The 19430-nt window shown below is 50.1% G+C and overlaps 5 protein-coding genes across 5 annotated transcripts; 2 read left to right on the plus strand and 3 right to left on the minus strand.

The window, feature by feature from the left end:
• Positions 1-1081: 1081 nt before the first annotated feature.
• Positions 1082-3091, minus strand: PHATRDRAFT_49693 (predicted protein; the record flags this gene model as incomplete). Its single annotated transcript, XM_002184428.1, has 3 exons — positions 1082-2565; positions 2646-2749; positions 2879-3091. The coding sequence occupies 3 exons, from the start codon at positions 3089-3091 to the stop codon at positions 1305-1307; spliced, it is 1578 nt and encodes a 525-aa protein (XP_002184464.1). The 3' UTR covers positions 1082-1304.
• Positions 3092-6813: 3722 nt separating this feature from the next.
• Positions 6814-8017, minus strand: PHATRDRAFT_16105 (predicted protein; the record flags this gene model as incomplete). Its single annotated transcript, XM_002184429.1, has 4 exons — positions 6814-6994; positions 7140-7402; positions 7511-7742; positions 7878-8017. Coding segments are annotated over 4 exons (816 nt in total), but the record flags the coding sequence as incomplete, so codon positions are not given.
• A 1868-nt stretch (positions 8018-9885) lies between these two features.
• PHATRDRAFT_55087 (predicted protein) lies at positions 9886-11532 on the plus strand. The gene has a single exon (XM_002184334.1). It carries the CDS (start codon positions 9923-9925, stop codon positions 11417-11419), a length of 1497 nt encoding a protein of 498 aa, XP_002184370.1. The 5' UTR covers positions 9886-9922; the 3' UTR covers positions 11420-11532.
• A 2439-nt stretch (positions 11533-13971) lies between these two features.
• Positions 13972-14286, plus strand: PHATRDRAFT_7679 (predicted protein; the record flags this gene model as incomplete). The annotated part of the gene is made up of 1 exon (XM_002184335.1): positions 13972-14286. A coding segment is annotated over one exon (315 nt), but the record flags the coding sequence as incomplete, so codon positions are not given.
• A 1510-nt stretch (positions 14287-15796) lies between these two features.
• On the minus strand, positions 15797-16837 carry PHATRDRAFT_40461 (predicted protein; the record flags this gene model as incomplete). Its single annotated transcript, XM_002184430.1, has 1 exon — positions 15797-16837. One exon carries the CDS (start codon positions 16835-16837, stop codon positions 15797-15799), a length of 1041 nt encoding a protein of 346 aa, XP_002184466.1.
• Between the last annotated feature and the right edge of the window lie 2593 nt (positions 16838-19430).

Here is a 19430-nt window from a genome sequence, read left to right on the forward strand (position 1 = left end):
AATCTCCAAGACCACTTTCTCGACCCAAGCTCTTCGTGCCAACGAACAGAATGGAACCAAAACAGTAAACACGACTCGTGACGTCCGGATGGTCGGTGAGGAACAATCCCGAACCCATTCCGCCAACGTTTCCGGTCGGTTTCTGTAACGAACGAACGAACTCAAATGCAACAAACGCGACCAAGCAAAACCAAAAAACCCCTTCATTCAGCAACCTTCCACTGTTGCTCACAGTCAATCCTTCCAGGTCTCACAACAACGAATATTCATCTTGCAGTCAATCGATACGATCTATATACCCACCTTTTGTTGTTTTATTTGCTCCCTCATGTTCGTGTCGGTCCCTCTCGTAACGGCTGGTGTGTGTACCACGGCAGTCTGTGGTTGGTTCTTCACCCGTCGAACCGCCCCGCCGTTACTGCCTTCCTCCGTACGTGCCTATTTGGAAACCGTCAACGGCACCGATGGCGTCGTCATCAAACCCGGTGTATTGACGGAAGCCGAGCGAGAAGTCATGACCGACAGTTTTTTGAAAGGTCCGGATTTCGCCTGGATGATGCGGGAACCCGATCACGAGACGCTCGATCCCCGCAAGCACCGCGACGGCACACGCTACATGCTCGAAGTTATGTTTCGATTCGCCCAACGCTACGGATACGTCCTCATTGCGCGAGGCAACGGCGACAATACCGAACACGGGACGTTTCTTGGGGCCGTCTACCTTTTGCCGCCCTACACGCGCCGGTGGCTCTAGAAACTACACTTTTACCGCAGTGTCTTGCCCCTCGGACGACCCGTGCCCACCACGACGCACGCGGCCGCGGCCGCACGCTTTGACGTCTTTTGTGCAGCCCTGGACTACCACCGTCACACGGTGGTGTGTCAGGATACTCCGCACTGGTACGTGGCCGCGGTCGCCGTGGCACCGTCCGCACAAGGCCACGGGGTGGGACGCAAGCTCCTCGCGGTGGCCCAGGAATGCGCCGCGCACGATGCCGTCCCACTCTTTCTTGATTGCCACGACGGCAACGTGCCTTTTTACGAAAAAATGGGAATGGTATCGCGAGTGCGCTACGTTCTACGACCCAATCATCAAGGCCAGCGCCAGTCGGAAAACGTGACGGAACAACCCGACGACTTTTACTTTCACGCCATGGTACACGAACCGAAAAATGCTCACACAAATTGAAGTATTATTCACCTGAATCACTACAGTAGACGTTACCTGCCAGCACTGTACAAAAAAGACTTTCCACTTTTGCCAATCAATAGTAGCCCGTCGCCCTCACTGCCTACCTTTCTACCTACTCCAAGATTGGGTAGTCCGCGTGGAAAATTGGCTCGAGAAAGCACACCACCATAAATCGAGTGTCTGTAACTTCTTGCTGGAACGGGACCTCCACGACGCCTTCCACTCCAAACTGGTCGGTAAAAGGAAAATTGGTGTCCGTGCCCGCTACAACACAGTAGTCGTCCACCACAATGAGTTGCTCATTGGTCACCTGCGTCTGAGCGTACTTGAAGATGCCGTTGCCGTCCACATCCCACGGGTCACTAATGTCGTGATAGTTGAGCACACATTTCTTGTTGCGCATCACCATATCGTTGTCAGTGTCCAACAGGTCCACCACGCACACCTTGTTGGCCGGCATGACCGGAGAAGGAAAGAAGTATCCCGACGGAAAGCCGTTCCGCTCAATCACGACGACCTTTGAGCTCGATCCGGGAATGGCCGAAACGTCGGCAATATTTTCTCCGTTGAGTTCAAACGGATAGTATCCCAGAAATTCATCAAACCGGGGCGGGTGATCCTTGGTACAATCTCCAGGGTCTACGCGGTAAACGCGGACGCCGGGTTCATCCCCCAGAGTCGAGTCTCCTGTAGTCTTTTCTAAAAATGCCGCAATGGAGCCGTCGGCCAAGACCGAAAAGCCTTCAAATCCACCGGAAGGATCGTGTTTGCGATATTCCGACGCCTCCACCACTTCCGAAGCTACCGAGGAGCACGTGTTGGCCTCCAAATCCTCTCGGCTGCAGTGAACTTTGTCGCCACGCGTTGAAAGGAACTTTCCGTTGAAACGACCGTGACGGTGGATATCCGGAGTACGTACAAAGTTGGATTGGACAATACCGGTGCTCGGGTCTATGGCAAAAATGGCCGGCATGAGTTCGTCACCAACAATAGCGCAGGAGTGGTTAATCACCGCCATACCCTCCACGTCGAAATCGCGACCAGTCAGTACACGAAGTCTCTTGTATTCGTCCCAAGTAGAGTCGGGAACTGCGTAGGTGACCTGGATATCGGCGCCGTTTTCCCACTTGATGAAAGCGTGAGGATCGTGAATCAGCAGCGTCTCGAGATTCTCTGTCTCGGTGTACGTTTCGAACGTTGATTCTCCGTGTCGGTAAGTAAATGGCTTTTGGATCTTCATATGCACAATATTGAGTGCGTAATCTTCCGAATTGTCCGACGATCCGAAACCATTGTCGGACAGACACAAGTATTCGCCCCGAACAGCGCTGCCTTCTTTGTCGTAATAGAACTCAATGTCGGAAAAGCCAACACTGCACAATCAAAGCAAAGGAACAGCGAAATTTGAGATCACACGGTGCGAGCCCAAAATAATGGAAGAAGAGTTACATACCTTGGAACGTAGTTGTATGGACCGCCAGGGATGTCCTTGGTTCCACTCGTAACATCCTTGAGAATATCGGGAATATTAGAATTGGGATAATTTAAAAGTCCGACCTGGAAGGATGAACGAACAGGGAACAGAACCTTGTGTAAGAGATATATAATCTTTGGCTTGAACACTCAGCAAAGAAAGGCTGTGGTTGGGCATTTGAAATCTTCTTTGCCGAGACCGGAGACACGTACCAGATAATGTTGCTGATAGCTTTCGGCTGGATTGACAACGTTGACGTCTCGACCGCTTTTGGCTTTCGTAGGCGTACCTTCATTCCCGCGAGCTCCACCTGCTTTTTTCTCTTTGCTACCTTTAAGACTACGAATGGGTACCCAAGTGTGATCCCCAGAAGCGAAGGGACTGCCAAGCATAAAGGCAGAGGCCAAGTAGGAGAAGTTTGTCATGGGTATTGCAAGTCAGACAAATATCAATACCTGTAGCCCAATAGATGAACCGCAAAAAAATCAGCCAAAGTACTATAAAAAGAATCGGCTTCTTACTAGTGGCTGTGAGAGCGAATGAAGGAGTAGAACCTTCACGTTGGCAAATTCCCAGCTTGCAATGTTTTAAGTTACAAGAACTTACAATGTGCAACGAAACAACCAATTCACAGACAATGAAAAAATGAGACCCAGAGATACGGAGGCATGCGCATAGGTGTTTGCTGATTTCTTGAATTAGTAGTGTAAGAGAGAGCTCACTGTATCATAGGTATGAAACCGAATCTTTGGCAATTGAGTAAGATTCAACTCCTAAATACAGTTTTACAACGGAAACTTCACCCCTAATATTTACCGGACAAAGCCGCGATACTACTTTGTGGCTGAATCTATTGGATTCTTTATCCTTAGAGGTACTTTTAGAAAGCTCGGTTTCATGATTAGCACATGTGCAGGAATCGGTGTTTTCCACGAAAGCTGGACGTCCGGTATGCGCCTCAATTATACACAGTACTATGTATACCCCATAACGAACCGGTTCTCAATATCGCTCTAGAGATAAGCTAACTGAAAGACTACACCATCTTTTGACAAGAAGGACGACGCGAGGACAAGGGAGAGCTTCCAAGTTAAGTCTTTCTATACGAAGCTCTTGCGTTTGAACGCCTATCTAGCCTTCCCCAAACGAGCTCGGTATCTTACACAATGACCTTGGGAAATTTTGCTAAAGATCGTCCGGCTCTATCTGAAGAACACCGGGAGAAAATCGAACCGGTTAACTATTTATTTCCTACATACCTTGGTGGGTTTCATGTGTACAACAGCTACACCCAGTGGTGAGCCGCCACGCCTTTTTCGCGCAATGCATGGAACAGCGTCAGACTATCATGAACCGACCCGTTCACTTTCTTACCCCAGGAGCGCTCCATCTCGGCCATATGGACGTGGTGCTCGAAGTAGAACTGATCGACCAACACATGAAGTCTAGGGTTGTTCAAAAGCTGTTCTACCATTGGCATTTCAACGCTGGGTGTATCGATATCGAGTTTGACGACGATCAAGTCTTCCGGCCCGTAGTTCTCCAGCAACATACGCAGAGGATTACGTGAACCATCAGGGTCGGGGTCGACCGGTACGTTGATCCAGTGGTAGGCCGCTTGCATTTCATCAGGAAGCAGTCGAAACACTTTGTCGGGCTCGGTGGGTGTCACTTCGTAGGCGTAGATATGGTCAAAGGGCATGCCAAATTGCGCATACAACTTAATCAAGGTCATGGCTGGACTGGCTTTATCTCCATGAAAATCTAAGCTCGCGCCCATGTCGACAAATACGGTGCGACTGGTGCTTGACATTCGGCGACACATGGCCGCAAAATCGTGTACCAGATAGTCTAGATTCATGAAGAACTTTGCCTTGTTGCTGCAAAATCCTATATGGCGCAAGGACGGCAGCAATGGCTCGACGAATCCCATCCGGGTCGTCTCGGACAGTTGTTGACTCTGGAAGATACCACCCACTAGACCGTTCGGATGGAGCTCCAAGGAATCGCAAACGGAGGTTCCGTCAGGGTCCGCAACCGAGCTGACCAAAGCTTTGCGCAAGTCGGTAAAGGGGGATGTGAAATTGCGCACTCGTTCGTAATAGTGGCCCAATTCCCTAACGTACTTGTGCAGATCATCGTACACTGTAGAGGCTTTTTTGTCGTTCCAAATGGTGCAGCAAAACGACGAGTTGAGACTCGTGGCTTGGTATCCGAGCTGCTTTGTGTGCTTTAAAATGTAATCTTCCATTGGTGCCGATCGGTACGGCTTGAATGGTGCAGCTACTCTGCTAAAAGCGTGATCCAAGTCGGCGGTTTGGGAAACTGCGGTCGTTGGGCAATCGAGGGACGACCGTATATATCCCTGCAGTGAGGGTGTCATCATGTTATGAAGCACGGCGACCGCGCAGCCGCCGAGCATGAGCAATCGAAGAGGGATGGCCTGAACCATGGAACAAGATTTCTTTTCCACCATGACGAAAGGGGTGCGGAAATATGGCAGATCTGGTGTACGGCAAACACGCCAAAGGTTAGAGCATATGGATGAGAAATCGACTGGCGGAATTTTTAGCTACTAACATTAGGAGTGCATCGTTTAAAGCAACTGACCCTGTGCTGCAATAATTATGAATAGAACGTTTTTTGTTAATTGTAAGGCACAGAAACGATCTTGTAAGCTTTATTATCATATATGATATCTGTCACAAAATTATCCAACCCATCGATATCTATCGTCCATGCGATAAAAATATATCCAATCTAACGCCACATTATACATACGTCAAAGTATGACATTTTTCTTTTTAAAAGAACTTGCGTTTCCTCTCCGGCTGTTCATTCAAATTGGATGAACATGAAAGCTGGCAAGCCTTGCCGGATGGAATGCCAAGCCGGCAACCGTAGCTTACAGTTATTTGTCACGATGATATTGTTGGTTACCGAACACAAGCGATTGCGATGATAGATTTCTAGTCTTAATCGAGACAACAACTCTCGGTACAGAAGATCTCTGCTCTACGGGAAAACAAAAAACCCATCTCACCCAACACAATCTTGTATAGTTCATTGTCAACAAAGCGCAGTGAGCAGATTTCTTATCGCAGTTCACTGAAAATGAACGAAGCTGTAGCCCTGCGTAGACGTCCTTTCAGGTGTCAAGCGTTGACAGTGAAGTGGTCGAAAGGGTGAGTGAACCTTGCTCGGTTCGATTTTCTGTTCCAATCGCAAGATTCCACCTACAGTCAAGCGACCGATGAGGTCTCCATCAGTAATAACCCACTACTTTGACGAGCCTTAATCGACGTCGTCTTTTATCTTTTAGGGATAGCAGAAATAGAAACTTTTTATGTGAAACTGGTCTTCATACCGCATCGTCTTGGCCCAAGGTGTTATCCTTCCGCAACGGCAAAGTTGTCTCTTCTACCGGCGCCACTATTGCCAATACGGATGCTGCAGCAGTAGGGCTGGTACTGCTGCTGTGGGGACGTCGCCGGTGAGAGGCGAACAAATCATACTGATCGGATGTGGTGGCGTGGTGCAGCAGGGTTTTGCGTTCCACGTGATACTCCCCCTTAACGATCCCGACCGTGTTGTGGTGCAAATCACGGGGTATGGCCGAATCGAGCAAGGCTCGGACAAAACCAGGTCGCGGCGGTTGCACCAATTGGTCTTCGTCGTCACCCGACGTCGTATCGGGATCTTCGTCGTTTCCTTCGCTCTGACTACAGGCATCGTCGTTTTCATCTTCATCGCCGTCTTCCTCATCAAAGTCTTGGACGGGCGCTAAGGGTCTCGCCAAATCCTCTTCCCAGGCGGGTATAGGTGGCCCAACGACATTTTCTTCGTCCGTGTCTATGCTACTTGCCCGCGACGTCGTTGGAACCTTCGAAAGAGATGGATGTGCGTATTCGTCCCAGTGATCAGCCGTATGCAATGAGTTGGAATCTAACGTGACCATTTCCATAGCCCGCCCATCCGCACTGGAGCCTCGCAAATGTCTACCACCACCCGACGATTTGCTCGTACCGTCGTCCATTTGAAAAAGTGCCTGTTGCCGGTTTTGGCGTCCCAAACGCTTCATGCCGGCAAGGTGGTACGGACTCCGGTGTTGTAAAGCTCGTGTCCGGGCGTGTACGGCTTGCGGTGAATACTCCGAATGCGGAAAGACAAAGGTGTGCACTACCGCGGCCAAGAACATTTCCATACAAATCAAATAGTCCTGAATCGCCTTGGCCACATCTTCCGGGGTCCAGTTCGTGTCCTGCCCTACGCTGTAGTGCGGTATCATATTCATTTTGTACAAGATTGCAATTACTACCGACTGCCACCTGGCGATAGAAAGCGTTGTTTCGCAGCGTGAGAAAGACCTTTCGTACTCCAGTCGGGAATCAAGCCGAGAAGTCGACTCGGTACGGTACCGGAGATTGTTCGCTCGGCAGGTCGAAACGTACAAACACAAGCAGCGAGACTTACCAGGTGAAAAAGACGAGGGCCTTGACGGAAAGAAATTTTCCGACGGGTCGAATTGCGGCGAGTTCGTTTTTCGTGGCGTAGTAAAAGAATATGAGACAATACAAGGCCCAGCACTGGGATATGTTGGTCAATACACAAATATAGAGATATCCGCCCTTGTAGGTGAAGTTTCCTTCCTTGTAGAGTCCGTGTCTTTCCAGAATCATGACGGCGATACTGAAAAAGAATTTCAGGAGCACGTACTGGAGAACCCCGAATTTACACTTGACGAAGAATGGGGACGTCCAGTGGACACGTTTTTCGGGACGACTGCTGCGTCGTACGGCACCGTTGTCGTGCGGGCTGGTAGTGGTGGCGGTGTCGGCAATCACGGAGCGTCGGACGGGTTGTCCCATAAGCCACGGTTTGAGGCCGCAGTACTGGAGTCCCCACATGTGGACCCCACGGGTAGGAGACTTGTCCTTCAACAACAAGATGAGAGCTTCTTCGCCACCCAGAACTTGAATGAGGAACTGTAAAAAGCTGTAGAGGACGTAGGATTCGTACAAGTCCCGGAGCGTTTCAATGTAAATAGCGTGTTTGTGAAAGCGCATGGCGAGCCAACTGTGTGCGAATCAGCAAATGACAAAGGAGAGAATAGCATTGGGGATCAGTCTCTAGTGACGAGTTCACGTTTCCATCGGAAAGGGTGACGGAATTGTATTGCTACATCGAGTGTCGGCTTTGAGGCAGACGTACCTTTCGACGGAATAAATGGGTACCATCCATAAAATGCGTACCACGTAGACTTGCACGTGTGGTTGGTTATAATTGGACAAATGCGACACGATCCCTCCCATGGAAATGGGAAATCCCAGTAGTACAAAGGCGCCAGCGGAGAACCAGGCAATGAGATGCGGGTCGGTCCCGTGATTGAACAGTTCGTAGCTGTACCAGACGGAAGCCCCCGCCAGAGCCAAGACGGTCCCCCAAAAGACAATTTTGGCGAGTACATTGACACAGGAGAGTGTGTTTCGCACGGTCCGGTGTCGACAACAGAGTTGCAGACAGGTTGAAAGCGATCCGGCGTGTCGGGGTGATCGGGTGGGGTAATCGGACGGCGGCAATCCGGTGGACGGGTGCTGTGGATCGTACAGATGATCACGATGACGGCGTTTGCGACGCCCTCGACGAGCCTTGTGTGCCGCTGCGTGACTACTACCGCCGGCACCGGTCCCGCCCGACCACGTGTACGGTGTTTTGCGCGAACGAAAGAGACTCGTTTTCCCGGTGGGGTTGGAGACGTTGGACGGGACCGATACCGCCGCAGCACTGTCCAGTCGCGGCGATTCGGAAGACTGTAACAATAGGGGACGCTGTAACAAGACGTCGTCCTCGTCGTCTTCGGGGTGTTGTTGTTGTTGTTGTTGTTGTTGTTGTTGCTGCTGATCGTGTAAGAGAGACGTATTCAGACTCAGACTCTCCGCCGCTTCCACGGAATCGTCCTGCGGATTGCCTTCCGTCACAACGTCTTCGTCGCTCGTATCGACGATTGCCTGACGCCTAAACATTGTACCGCGAGACCAGTAAAGTCAACAGAGAAAATATAGATCCCTCCTTGGTAGTGGCAACGAACGATGGCGTGCTGCTTCTCGGACGGCTACTGGCGTTACGAACGAAGGGAAACGGAGGGAAGGTCTGGAGCGCGGGTGTCCAAGGCAGTTTCTACGACGCACACAAGTCCAGGCGCAGCGACGGTTGGTTCCAAACAGCGAACGACAGCGACAGGGTAGGTGGGAAGGTACCGTTGCCGCAAAAGACAACAAGTGGAAAGGGACAATGGAGACGATGATTTTCTACGAATCGTGCTTGGAACCGACCGATGCGACTCGAGGGGACTTTCCCCTCCTACCGTGTGAAGCACTACCAGTGTGACTCGAATGGTACTACGTGTACGGACGGGACGCCGCGCGTACCCGAGAGGAAACCGACACTGGCTATTGCTCGGTCCGTCACGGTCCGTCGTACCCCCCAGCTTGTGTCGTTGGGAACTCACTCTCACTGTTAGGCAGCTACCGTACATCGTAGATAGGTAGCAACCAAGGCAAGAACCAACGGACTACCTATGCGATAGATACACGCGCAACGGAATTTTCGTGGTCATTCCTTTCCTGAAGAGGGTCATTGCGGACGTCAAAAAGGTAGTTTCCATCTAGTTGAAAACCCTTTTGACATATTCGTCCGAAATACTGTCTAGGAACACCGCTCGAGTTTGGGCCTGATGTCTCTCCATCATTCTCCATGAGAAACCATAGTGTCAATGGTTCCCTGTAAACCGTCCATATATTTGACTACGACATGTCGAAAGATCTACAACAATTCACATTGCAGAGCATTTTGTGTCGATCCGAACTATCTATTTCGGAAGTAGGACGGGATTGGCGGTTGGTCCCGAATTGGCTTCTGGTGATTGTCCGAGACAAAGAGTCCATTATGGGTGGAAACGGAAGCAACGGACGCAGCGTGCGACTGCTTTCGTTGAACGGAAATATAACGCATATCACTCTTTTCCACTATTGTGTCTCACAGTCACGAAGATTTCGCCAGTCGTGGGACCGGTCGGCTTCCGGTTGTAAGGATCCGTTCACATTATAGGACACGCACACAAAGACGAAGGAGCTCACCACCTTTTTCTGCGGGCCCTGTCCAAAGTCCTTTCCGTCCCCACACTTTGGCACACAAAGTCCTACATACTGGATAATCATTATTCGTCCAACCCTCATCATCGTACATACATCATCATCATGCCGGATGAAGAACTTGGGGCTTTCCCGACCCAGGATCGAGGTATCAATGGACAGGATGACGTCGATCGAGACTTGACAAAAGCCAACAACGAGTCGTGCTGTGCTCGTTTGAGGCTGGGTGGTGTCGTGGTGGGCCTTTTCTTGTTCGTTGGTTGCTCAGTCGCCTTGTTCTGGAACGAAGGTCGGTCCGTCCGACGCGACAAAGACCTGAACGACGGGAAAAACGTGGTGGTGGAAACGACTCTCCAGGATTTTGGCAATCGTACGGCGGCCACCGAACGTTTCCAAAACAAGCTGATACATATCACTGGTCCGCTCACCGCGAATACGACCTTGACGGATCCCGTCTTTGGCGTATCCTCACTCGGTGCGGCTGGTGCCAGTACTCCGGAGGGGGCGGCTCTGAAACTACGCCGCTCCGTCGATATGTTGCAATGGAGCGAACAAAGTACCACCAATTCAAACTCGGACGGTAAGGGTTCACAACGGACTACCTACAGCTACAGCTCCGTCTGGTCCAACACCCTCATTGATTCGTCTCGTTTTCAACGCCGACAAACTCCGGAAAATCCCAAGTCATTTCCGTTCGAAAGTTGGCAAGCTTCCGCTGATCCAATCCTGTTGGGCAATCGCATTCCATTGTCCTCTGCTGTTGCCAATCGCGTTAACTGGTACACCAATCCTACTACTGGTGTCGACTTTTTACCGTCCATTGCGAGTCTTCCGATTGATTCAACCAAACGGCAGCGACTCGAAGTACTGAATGACCAGCATTTTGGCAAGAAAGGATACTTCTACCATAATCTCAATCTTGTGAGTTCATCAAATCCAGAGATCGGAGATTGTCGAATCGCTTTTGAAATTGTCCAACCAGACACGGTCAGTATCGTCGCCTTTTACGCTACCCCCGGTCAAACTCTCAATCCGTACAGCACTGACCGCGGCGGGACAATTTTATTTCTGAAACGGGGAACCTTTTCGGCAGCCGAAATGTTTGCCGAAGCAGAGGCGGAGAATAAGCAGCTCACTTGGTTAATCCGTGTCCTCGGATTTGTCGGCATGTTCGTCTCAGTGTTACTCATCTTGCAACCCGTCGCAAACTTTATCGAGATCCTACCCTGCGGTGTGGGTGATTTTATGGCAGGCACCATGAAATGCTGTGTATTTCCCACTGTTGCGTTCATCATTACCTTTCCATTATCTTTGCTGATTATAAGTCTCGCGTGGGTAGTGTACCGACCGGCGATTGCCATTCCGGTGGCGGTGGCAGCATTCGGGTTCTTGGTGTACGGATGTCGACAGAGCCGACGCAAGAGGAACAAGCTTCAGGCTCAACAAGAGCAACAAACATCTTCGACACACATCGATAACTATGACTTGCACTTGTCGCAGGGACAGCAGGCCACTTCAGTGCATATTGGTATCGAACCAGCAACAAAAGCAGAACCAGATGTGATCCTGTACGAGCCGTACAAACCCGATTGGTCCAAATAATGAGGCTATTTACAGCTATCCTGTGAGACTCAGATTACGGCGAAAGAAGTGTGTGTGGACTTTGCTAGTGTAGCCTTGATTAACGGTAATTGTAAATTGATAAGCAAGTTCTGAGCTAACTTTTCGTGACACGAACATAGAAGGTCCAGCTCCAACGAGAAGGCCCAGCTTCTTTGCCTTTGGTCTAGGTACATACCGGAAAATACATTTTGCAGGTTTCCTCTCTTTCCTTGATAGTTTGAAATAGAAATCCAGATTTACAAAATACGACGAAAGTCATAATCGCCATCTCTCGCCTCCTCTTTAGAGCTTTGCTTTCTTCCTTCCATAATTTGCTCGGTTTATCGAGCTCTTTCCAAAGGCTGGTATCGTACGATACGTGCTCACCAATTGCATCATTAGTCGCTTTCTCTTGCGGTACCCGTCCTTTGGGGTAGTCTCGAAAATGTCGCTGCAAATCACCCTGCTTGGAAAGCGACTGGGACAATTGCAAGAATTGGTCCCGGTCTAGCTGCTGCGCGGTAGAATCCATGGAAACGTCGAGGACTGAAGATTTGCAGTGAATCGAATTCCTTGTTGTCAGCGATGCCGTTGTCAATGTCGTTCGTTATCGTTCACGATAACCACGAAGAAGTGAAGCATCACAACCCAATTGTAGCATTGATAGTAAGGTCAGCGGTAAGATCCAGAAGATTGGAAGACCATGGAGTTCGAATCTATCGTATCTGAAACAAGGCACTCTGGATGGATGAGTCTTGACCGTTTGGAGAAGACATCAGCAAGTACACCCCGGGAATAATCACACCTTCGAATCGGTCTCCTCTTCAAATGCTTGGTTCAGCACGATTATGTACGACTGTCTTAAGATTCGCAGACGAATCAATCTTTGTTCCGAGCTGAATAGGACCCGTGCGCTCGCAAACTTGCCAAAAGTCTGTGTCTACAGGAGAGTAAGCGGCAGCGTTATCTGGAAGGACTAGCTAGAAAAGACTGACGCACTTGGTGCCAATCGTGTTTTTTGGTCGTTGTTGTTCCTGGAGCATCCACCGGCAAAGTAGACAAAGTAACAGGTTGGCCGTGAGAATAATCATCAGTCAGGGCCACGCAATCGTACTTGCATCGGTCGTTTTTGACTACGGTCTTGTGAATTGGCAGGACCCAAACGACGTGGCGATTTTTGCGACTCTCCAGTCAGATTCGGTCGTACGAATCTCGCCTTTCAAACGCGGCCGGGGGTGAATGGAACAAAATCTTATTCACTCGCTCGATGGTGATTCGGAAGGTAAAGGACTCATAGTCAACCTGCCTGAGCAGTTTTTTCGTTTTCTCCGCAGACAGAACGTTGTCGTGCGAAGCTTTTTTGCGTGGCTAGCTAGATGCCGATGGTAGATGGATTGTGACCAGTGCTGGCCATTATGGTTATTGATTCAATGGCCTATTTCTCCAATTTGGCACGATTTCAAAGTCATGGACATTTATTATATTTAACAAATGGGGGAGGCTCATTCTTTCATTTTGTAGGTAGTTGATAGCGTTCTGGGGAATCACATTTACCCCTATCAACCTTCCCAGTCTGCGGTTGGTTCCGTATCCTGTTGCGCGACTCGGTTTGTTTCCCAAGCCTTCCGGATGAGCACGACATTCATCGAAACACGACCGGTGCGAGGCTGGCATGCCTTTCGTGGTAGGGACTGTACCGGACTGTGATGCACAAAAGCGCGTGCTTTCTCTAGTTTCCGCAAACACACAAAAAGAGATTGCTAGAGAGGATTGGCAGCTTTTCGTCATCAAAACAATCTTGCCGGAACCTTTCTTTTCACTCGACCCTCATGATTCCAAAAGTCACAGCAATGGCGTCCTATACGCTGCTACTTTTCCTGCTCGCGCATCCGGTGGGTGCAGCGTCGTCACTCATCAAAGAAGTTCCTCAAGAGCTCAAAGGCAAAAACGCAAATCTCGACTCAACAAGCGTGTCTCTAGCAATTGTTGCTCCAGAGGACGCGTGGGAAGAACTTCTTCCCGGACACGACGACAAGGAAGAGCGCTCTCTGCAAGATGAGATTCCCACCATCACTTTGTACAACGAAGCATTCGGTAGTGATTCCCATACAACCGGTAGTTTTACGGAGCTGGGCAGCAACGAAACGTTACGCGCCGAATCTCCGGCCTTGGATGCCTTACTCGCCCCCCAGGTGATTGAAAGTAAAATCGTTGGTGGTGAAGATGCCACAGCCGGTCAATTCCCCTTCTACGCCTCCTCATCGGGACGCCCTTCTCTATGCGGAGCGTCTTTGATTCGACCCGACCTTCTCTTATCGGCCGCTCATTGCGAAGGGGCCTTTACCGGCGGCGTCTTTATTGGGTCGACCCGTTTGGGACAAAATGGTGTTTTCCGAAGCGTTGCGGCACAAATTCCCCATCCTTTGTACAACGCACGAACAATCGCGTACGACTACATGATCATCCAACTGACGGAGCCCGTGACGGATGTTGATCCGTTGCCAATCAACCTCAACCCCGCCGATTCCCCTACCGGTGGAGAAGAGTTGACTGTTATGGGATTCGGTACCACATCGTTTCAGGGCAGCATTTCTACTACTCTGCAACACGTAAATTCGACGGCCGTCAGTTTCGCTACCTGTGCCCGGCAATACAGGGGTATTTCCAACATCGATCGGGACATTATGCTCTGTGCCGGTACGCAAGACAATGAAGGATCCTGTCAGGGAGATTCTGGTGGTCCTTTAATTAATGCCAATGGTGTTCAGGTGGGCATTGTCAGTTTTGGTGTCGGTTGTGGCGATAGCGATTTTCCTGGTGTTTATGCGCGCACGTCAGGGGCTGCCGACTGGATTTCTTCACAAATTTGTACCCTATCCGCAAACCCACCCGCCTCTTGTGACGATAGCGTTGTCGGTGCCGATGCCGACGGTGGGGTGGCTACCGATCCACCCTCGAACGGCGATGGAAACAGCGACGAGACTACTACCATCACTCTTACCATTCAAGTAGACAGCTTTCCTTGGGAGACAACATTCGAAATACGCAACGAGGCCGGTCGCACCGTTGCCTCCGGCCCGAGTCCCCGTCCTAGTAGGAACGAATTGTGGGAAGTTACGTACGTGAACGTTCCGTCCGCTACGTATACACTCATTGTTTACGATTCCTTCTGTGACGGTCTCGTGAGCAGTAACGACCCTTCCCTAAGCGGCTTCTTTACCGTCACAGATGATGCCGACGGCACTATTCTAGCCCAGAGTGGACCTGACTTTGGTTGTCAAGCCACGGTCAATTTCGTTGTCGGTGGAAGTGACGAAGACGATGGCGACGTGAAGAACGACGGGAATTTTAACTGTGTGAGGAACCCGGGGCGTAGTGATTTTTCGTGCTTGTACGACATTGAACCTTTTCCGGTTGAGTCCGAACCGAGTTTTTTGTTCGCTGTATGCGACACGTTCCCCTTTCCGAGCGGCATTCCTACGAATGACAATTGCATTTGCGGAGTCTTCTTGGGCGTGTCGAATCTACCAAATCAGGAGTTATGCGCATCCTGTGAATTTGTATCTAACAGTAACAGCACCAGTGAGCGAGACTGGGACGTCATGTATACCTGTTCCAACATTCGCCAAGGCGATTGTGTCGGGCGGAATGCCAATGGCGACTGCATCACCAAGTCGACGTGTGTAGAAAACTCTACAAAGGCGATCGCAATCGACGACGATACGTCCAGTACCTGCGACTGGCTGTCCGAAAACTTGGAGACCTATGCGTTTTTGTGCGAATTTCAAGACGTAGCCTTGGCGTGCCCCGCTACCTGCAACATCTGCGATGCGGTTGAAGAAGCTTCCGTTTGTCAAGATCAGACCGACGCAATAGATATTGAAGCAGCACCAGCTGGAAGCGCGACGTGCGAATGGTTGTCCAGCAATTTCAACCGGTACTCATACGCCTGTGATCGCACATCCGTTGCCTTGGCCTGTCCGGAGACGTGCGGCACGTGTACCGTGTAACTGACGCATTTAGTCAATTCCCAGAATGTTGGTATGCCTCTGTTTAATCATGTGTTATCAATAGAAAAGAAATCGGGCTACTCGCTACCGACTCTATCGGCTTGGAGGGCAATTAATGTAACTCATCGCTTCGGAACATGGAAACATGTCCTGGAAAAGAAAGGTTGGGAACAATCATAATGGAGAGTACCACGAGTGTTTGGCCGAGAGTCGACTAGCGCTCGTTAGATTTACACGAAAGAACATTAGGAAGTGATGTTAAGTATTATGCTCTCGAGACGATTATTATTAGGGCTTTGTAGCTTATCCGCGGTCTTGAAAGGAAGATCAGATCATTCAATGGCTTGCCAGATCCTTCGTTTTCTTCCTACAGAGTGTCGACTGCGGGCGATTGAGGGCTTTGCTGATCGCCATCTTGCAACTGCTGCTGTAACTGAGCGTAGGCCGATCCATTCAACCACGATCGCAATTTGGGGCGAGGCAAATCGACTCCGTATGTCCCAAAATGTCCCACTACGTGTTGAAAGGTTTGCACGAATTCGTCGGCACTGGTGTAGACCCGAGTGCCGGGATACGATCTGACCGATACGTTGCGACCCGTAACGGTCATGCCAATGGCATCGTCGGGATGCCAAAGGCGATGGGCACCGTGTAACGCCATGAGGGACATTGGTCGTTTGGATAATTTGGCAATGGTATAGGCTCCGGAAAAGACGGGCAGTAGTCCCTTTTCTGGCGTCGGATTCAATTGTCCTTCGGGTAAAATACCAATATCGAAGCCATCCACAAACGCTTGTTTGGTCTCGCGCAGAAAGGTCTTAAAGCTGGCACGATCATATTCGTTCGCGGTACCGTTACCGTTGTCGGCCATGTTGACGGCGATAAAGCCGGCCTGACGGAAGAGTAAACGCGTGACGGGGTTGGTCTCGAGTCCTCTCCAGTAGACGATTTTGATGGGACGTTTGTGTGGCCCACGGAGAGCCCGATCGGCGGCGAGCAAGAGGAACACATCCAACATGGAGGTGTGGTTACAAGCCCAAATAGTCGGTTGGGGATTTGGATCGTGGTAACCCTGCGCGTCGAGGCTGCAAAAGGGAAAGATACGGAGCATCCAGCGTGCACACCCTTGTCCCGTGGCCAACGCCCAGCGTTCTTTACGGACGCGATTGATGAGTTTCAGCTTGTACAATAATTTTTGGGGCCACAAAGTGAGTGGCAGTGACACGCACATGCCGAGAATGAACATCATCATGGTGTATTTGGTAAGAGCTGCCTTCCACGCCGGCAAGCCAGTTTGGGCAACAGTTCTCGCGGTTGCACTCGCGTCCGTAGTAGGCAGTTCGGTGACAGCATTGGCAGTGCTCGCTGGTAGAGCTACAGTAAACGTGGAATACTCAGGAAGGGGCATTGGACGAGGCTCGCGGACTGTGCGTGTAGCGGGTGTACCTTGTAGTTGTTGCGTTGGTGGCAGCCGTCTCCGTTGGGATTGATCGTTGACTCGCGGTGACGCTGGTATCGGTGTCGTCCGAGGAGCGAAGAAGGCGCTTGCCGGAGCCGAGAGAAGTGAAACAAGTACCAGTAACTCCATCCTTGTTAACAGGGACCTTGCCCCGAAAGTTGTGTTGTTTTTTCGCTGTCGGGGTGCACTGACTGCGAGCCGAGCAATGGGACGACACCTATTCGCCCACACCAGTGAACAATCTTCCTCGTCCGTAGAACTTTTACTGCCGCTGCCAATAGAGGACTCTCTTCAGAAAGCGACTGCTAAAGATTCGCTCGATTTACAGATAGAGCAATAGAAAGTAGAATAGTAGGATGAGACAATAGACTGATGTGAGTCGAGCAATAGTATAGGCAAGTTTACGATCCGTCCTTTGGAACATCAGACGCCTTGGGAAACGGAGTTGGACCAAGGATCGCCAGCGCCTTAACCACTCCTTATCGCTCCAAGAGAAAGTTGGTTAACGAATGTTATAAGTAAGCACTCTCGGGAGAGAAAGACTGTGTTTTTACCTCCGGTGGCGAATGCGCTCGCTCCTGTATCATTTTTGCTCCTGTAACACTTTTACGGACTAACCGAAAACCTTCCATACTTTTTACAACGGGCTATGTTGGTCGAGAGTAAGCGTTTTACGATACTGTTTTATCTGAAACACTCCTTTTAATGTCTATACACAAATACATGTTATTTAATTGAACGTTAACATGATTATTGACGAGCTACACCCAATGGTGAGACGCCACACCTTTTTCTCGCAATGCATAAAACAGCGTCAGACTATCATGTATAGAACCATCTACTTGCCTTCCCCACCAAGGTAAAATCTCCGCCATACGCACGTGATGCTCAAAATAGAATTGGTCGACCAACACATGAAGCCTTGTGTCGTTCAGAAGCTGCTGCACCAATGGCATTTCGACGCTGGGTGTATCAATATCGAGCTTGACTACGATCAAGTCGTCCGGCCCGTAATTTTCCAGCAACATACGCAGAGGGTTCCGTGCACCATCGGGGTTGGGGTCGACCGGTACATTGATCCAATGGTAGGCCGCATCCAGTTCACCGGGAAGTAGCCGAAACACTTTGTCGGGCGCGGTAGGTGTCACTTCGTAGGCGTAAATATGGTCGAAGGGAATGCCAAACTGCGCATACAAGTTAATCAAGGTCATGGCTGGACTGGTTTTGGCTCCATGAAAATCTAAGCTCGCGCCCATGTCGACAAATACGGTGCGACTGGTGCGTGACATTCGGCGACACATGGCCGCAAAATCGTGTACCATGTAGTCTAGGTTCATAAGGAACTTCCGTTTGTCGCTACAGAATCCTGGGTGGCGTAGCGACGGTAACAGCGGCTCCACGAAGCCCACACGGGTCGTCTCAGACAGTTGTTGACTCTGGAAGATACCACCCACGAGACCGTCCGGATGGAGCTCCAATGAATCGCAAACGGAGAGTCCGTCGGTGTCCGTAGCCGAGCTGACCAAGGCTCTGCGCAGATCGGGGAAAGGAGATGTGAAATTACGCACTCTTCTATAATACTCAGCCAACTCGCTTTCGAACTTGTGCAGATCGTCATAGATTGGCGAGGTTGTTTTGTTGTACCAAAGGTTGCACCCAAGCGATGCGTTGGTACCTGCTGTTTGGTAACCCAGTTCTTTTGTGTGCTTTAAGATGTAATCTTCCATCGGTGCTGATCGGTATTGCTTGAATGGTGCAGCTACTCCGCTACTAGCGTGCTCCAAAAAAGCGGTCGGAGCAAGTTTCGCACTCGGGCAGTCCAGAGGAGACCGCATGAATCCTTGCAGTGAGGGCGTCATCACGTTATAAACAACGGCGACCGCGCAGCCGCCGAGTATGAACAATCGAAGAGGGATGGCCCTAATCTGTTGGCAACATCTCTCAGATACCATGACGAGAGAGAAGTAAGAGATTTTGAGAAAGATCTATTTATATCAGTCAATGCTACAGTGAATAGGTAGTATTGCTGACCGCTACTCCGCAATGAGAAATGAGTCAAAAAATGCCGTGGTCGACATGTATGTGCATATCTCTGAACGTTCGATACAGGACATGATGATACGTAACACAAGAATAAATTACAAGGTCTCAGACATCCGAACTGTGTCACAGCACTTTATTCATTAACACTGGATTTGTTCTACTCCGCTGAAAGAGACGAACGAAGTTTGTAAATCCGCGTAGAACACGCAACGTCAAGCTCCTGTAGGGAGTACGTTAGCCCTAGCGTAAGTCTATCAGACAAGTTTATAGTTCGGTTGTTTTGAGTACGAAAGTGCCCATGGTCCTTTTGCTCCTTTGGTTCCTTTTACTGTTAGCGCGATTCTAGCCCATTATCGTTGTAGTTTTCCATGCAGAAGGCGTATTTGCAAACGTTCCTGAATCTCTGCATCCATCCATCGGATTTCAGTAGTTCGAACATTCTGCGACAACGGACAACTTGGGAATTGGCTATCTTTTACAAAGGAGAAAGAAATTACCG

This window comes from Phaeodactylum tricornutum, chromosome 23, assembly GCF_000150955.2.
Source record: "Phaeodactylum tricornutum CCAP 1055/1 chromosome 23, whole genome shotgun sequence".
NCBI classification, from domain to species: domain Eukaryota; phylum Bacillariophyta; class Bacillariophyceae; order Surirellales; family Neidiaceae; genus Phaeodactylum; species Phaeodactylum tricornutum.

What these genes read in the sequence shown, in the direction of transcription:
- PHATRDRAFT_55087 (XM_002184334.1), top strand. Translation starts at nt 9,923, where the DNA reads ATGCCGGATGAAGAACTTGGGGCTTTCCCGACCCAGGATCGAGGTATC.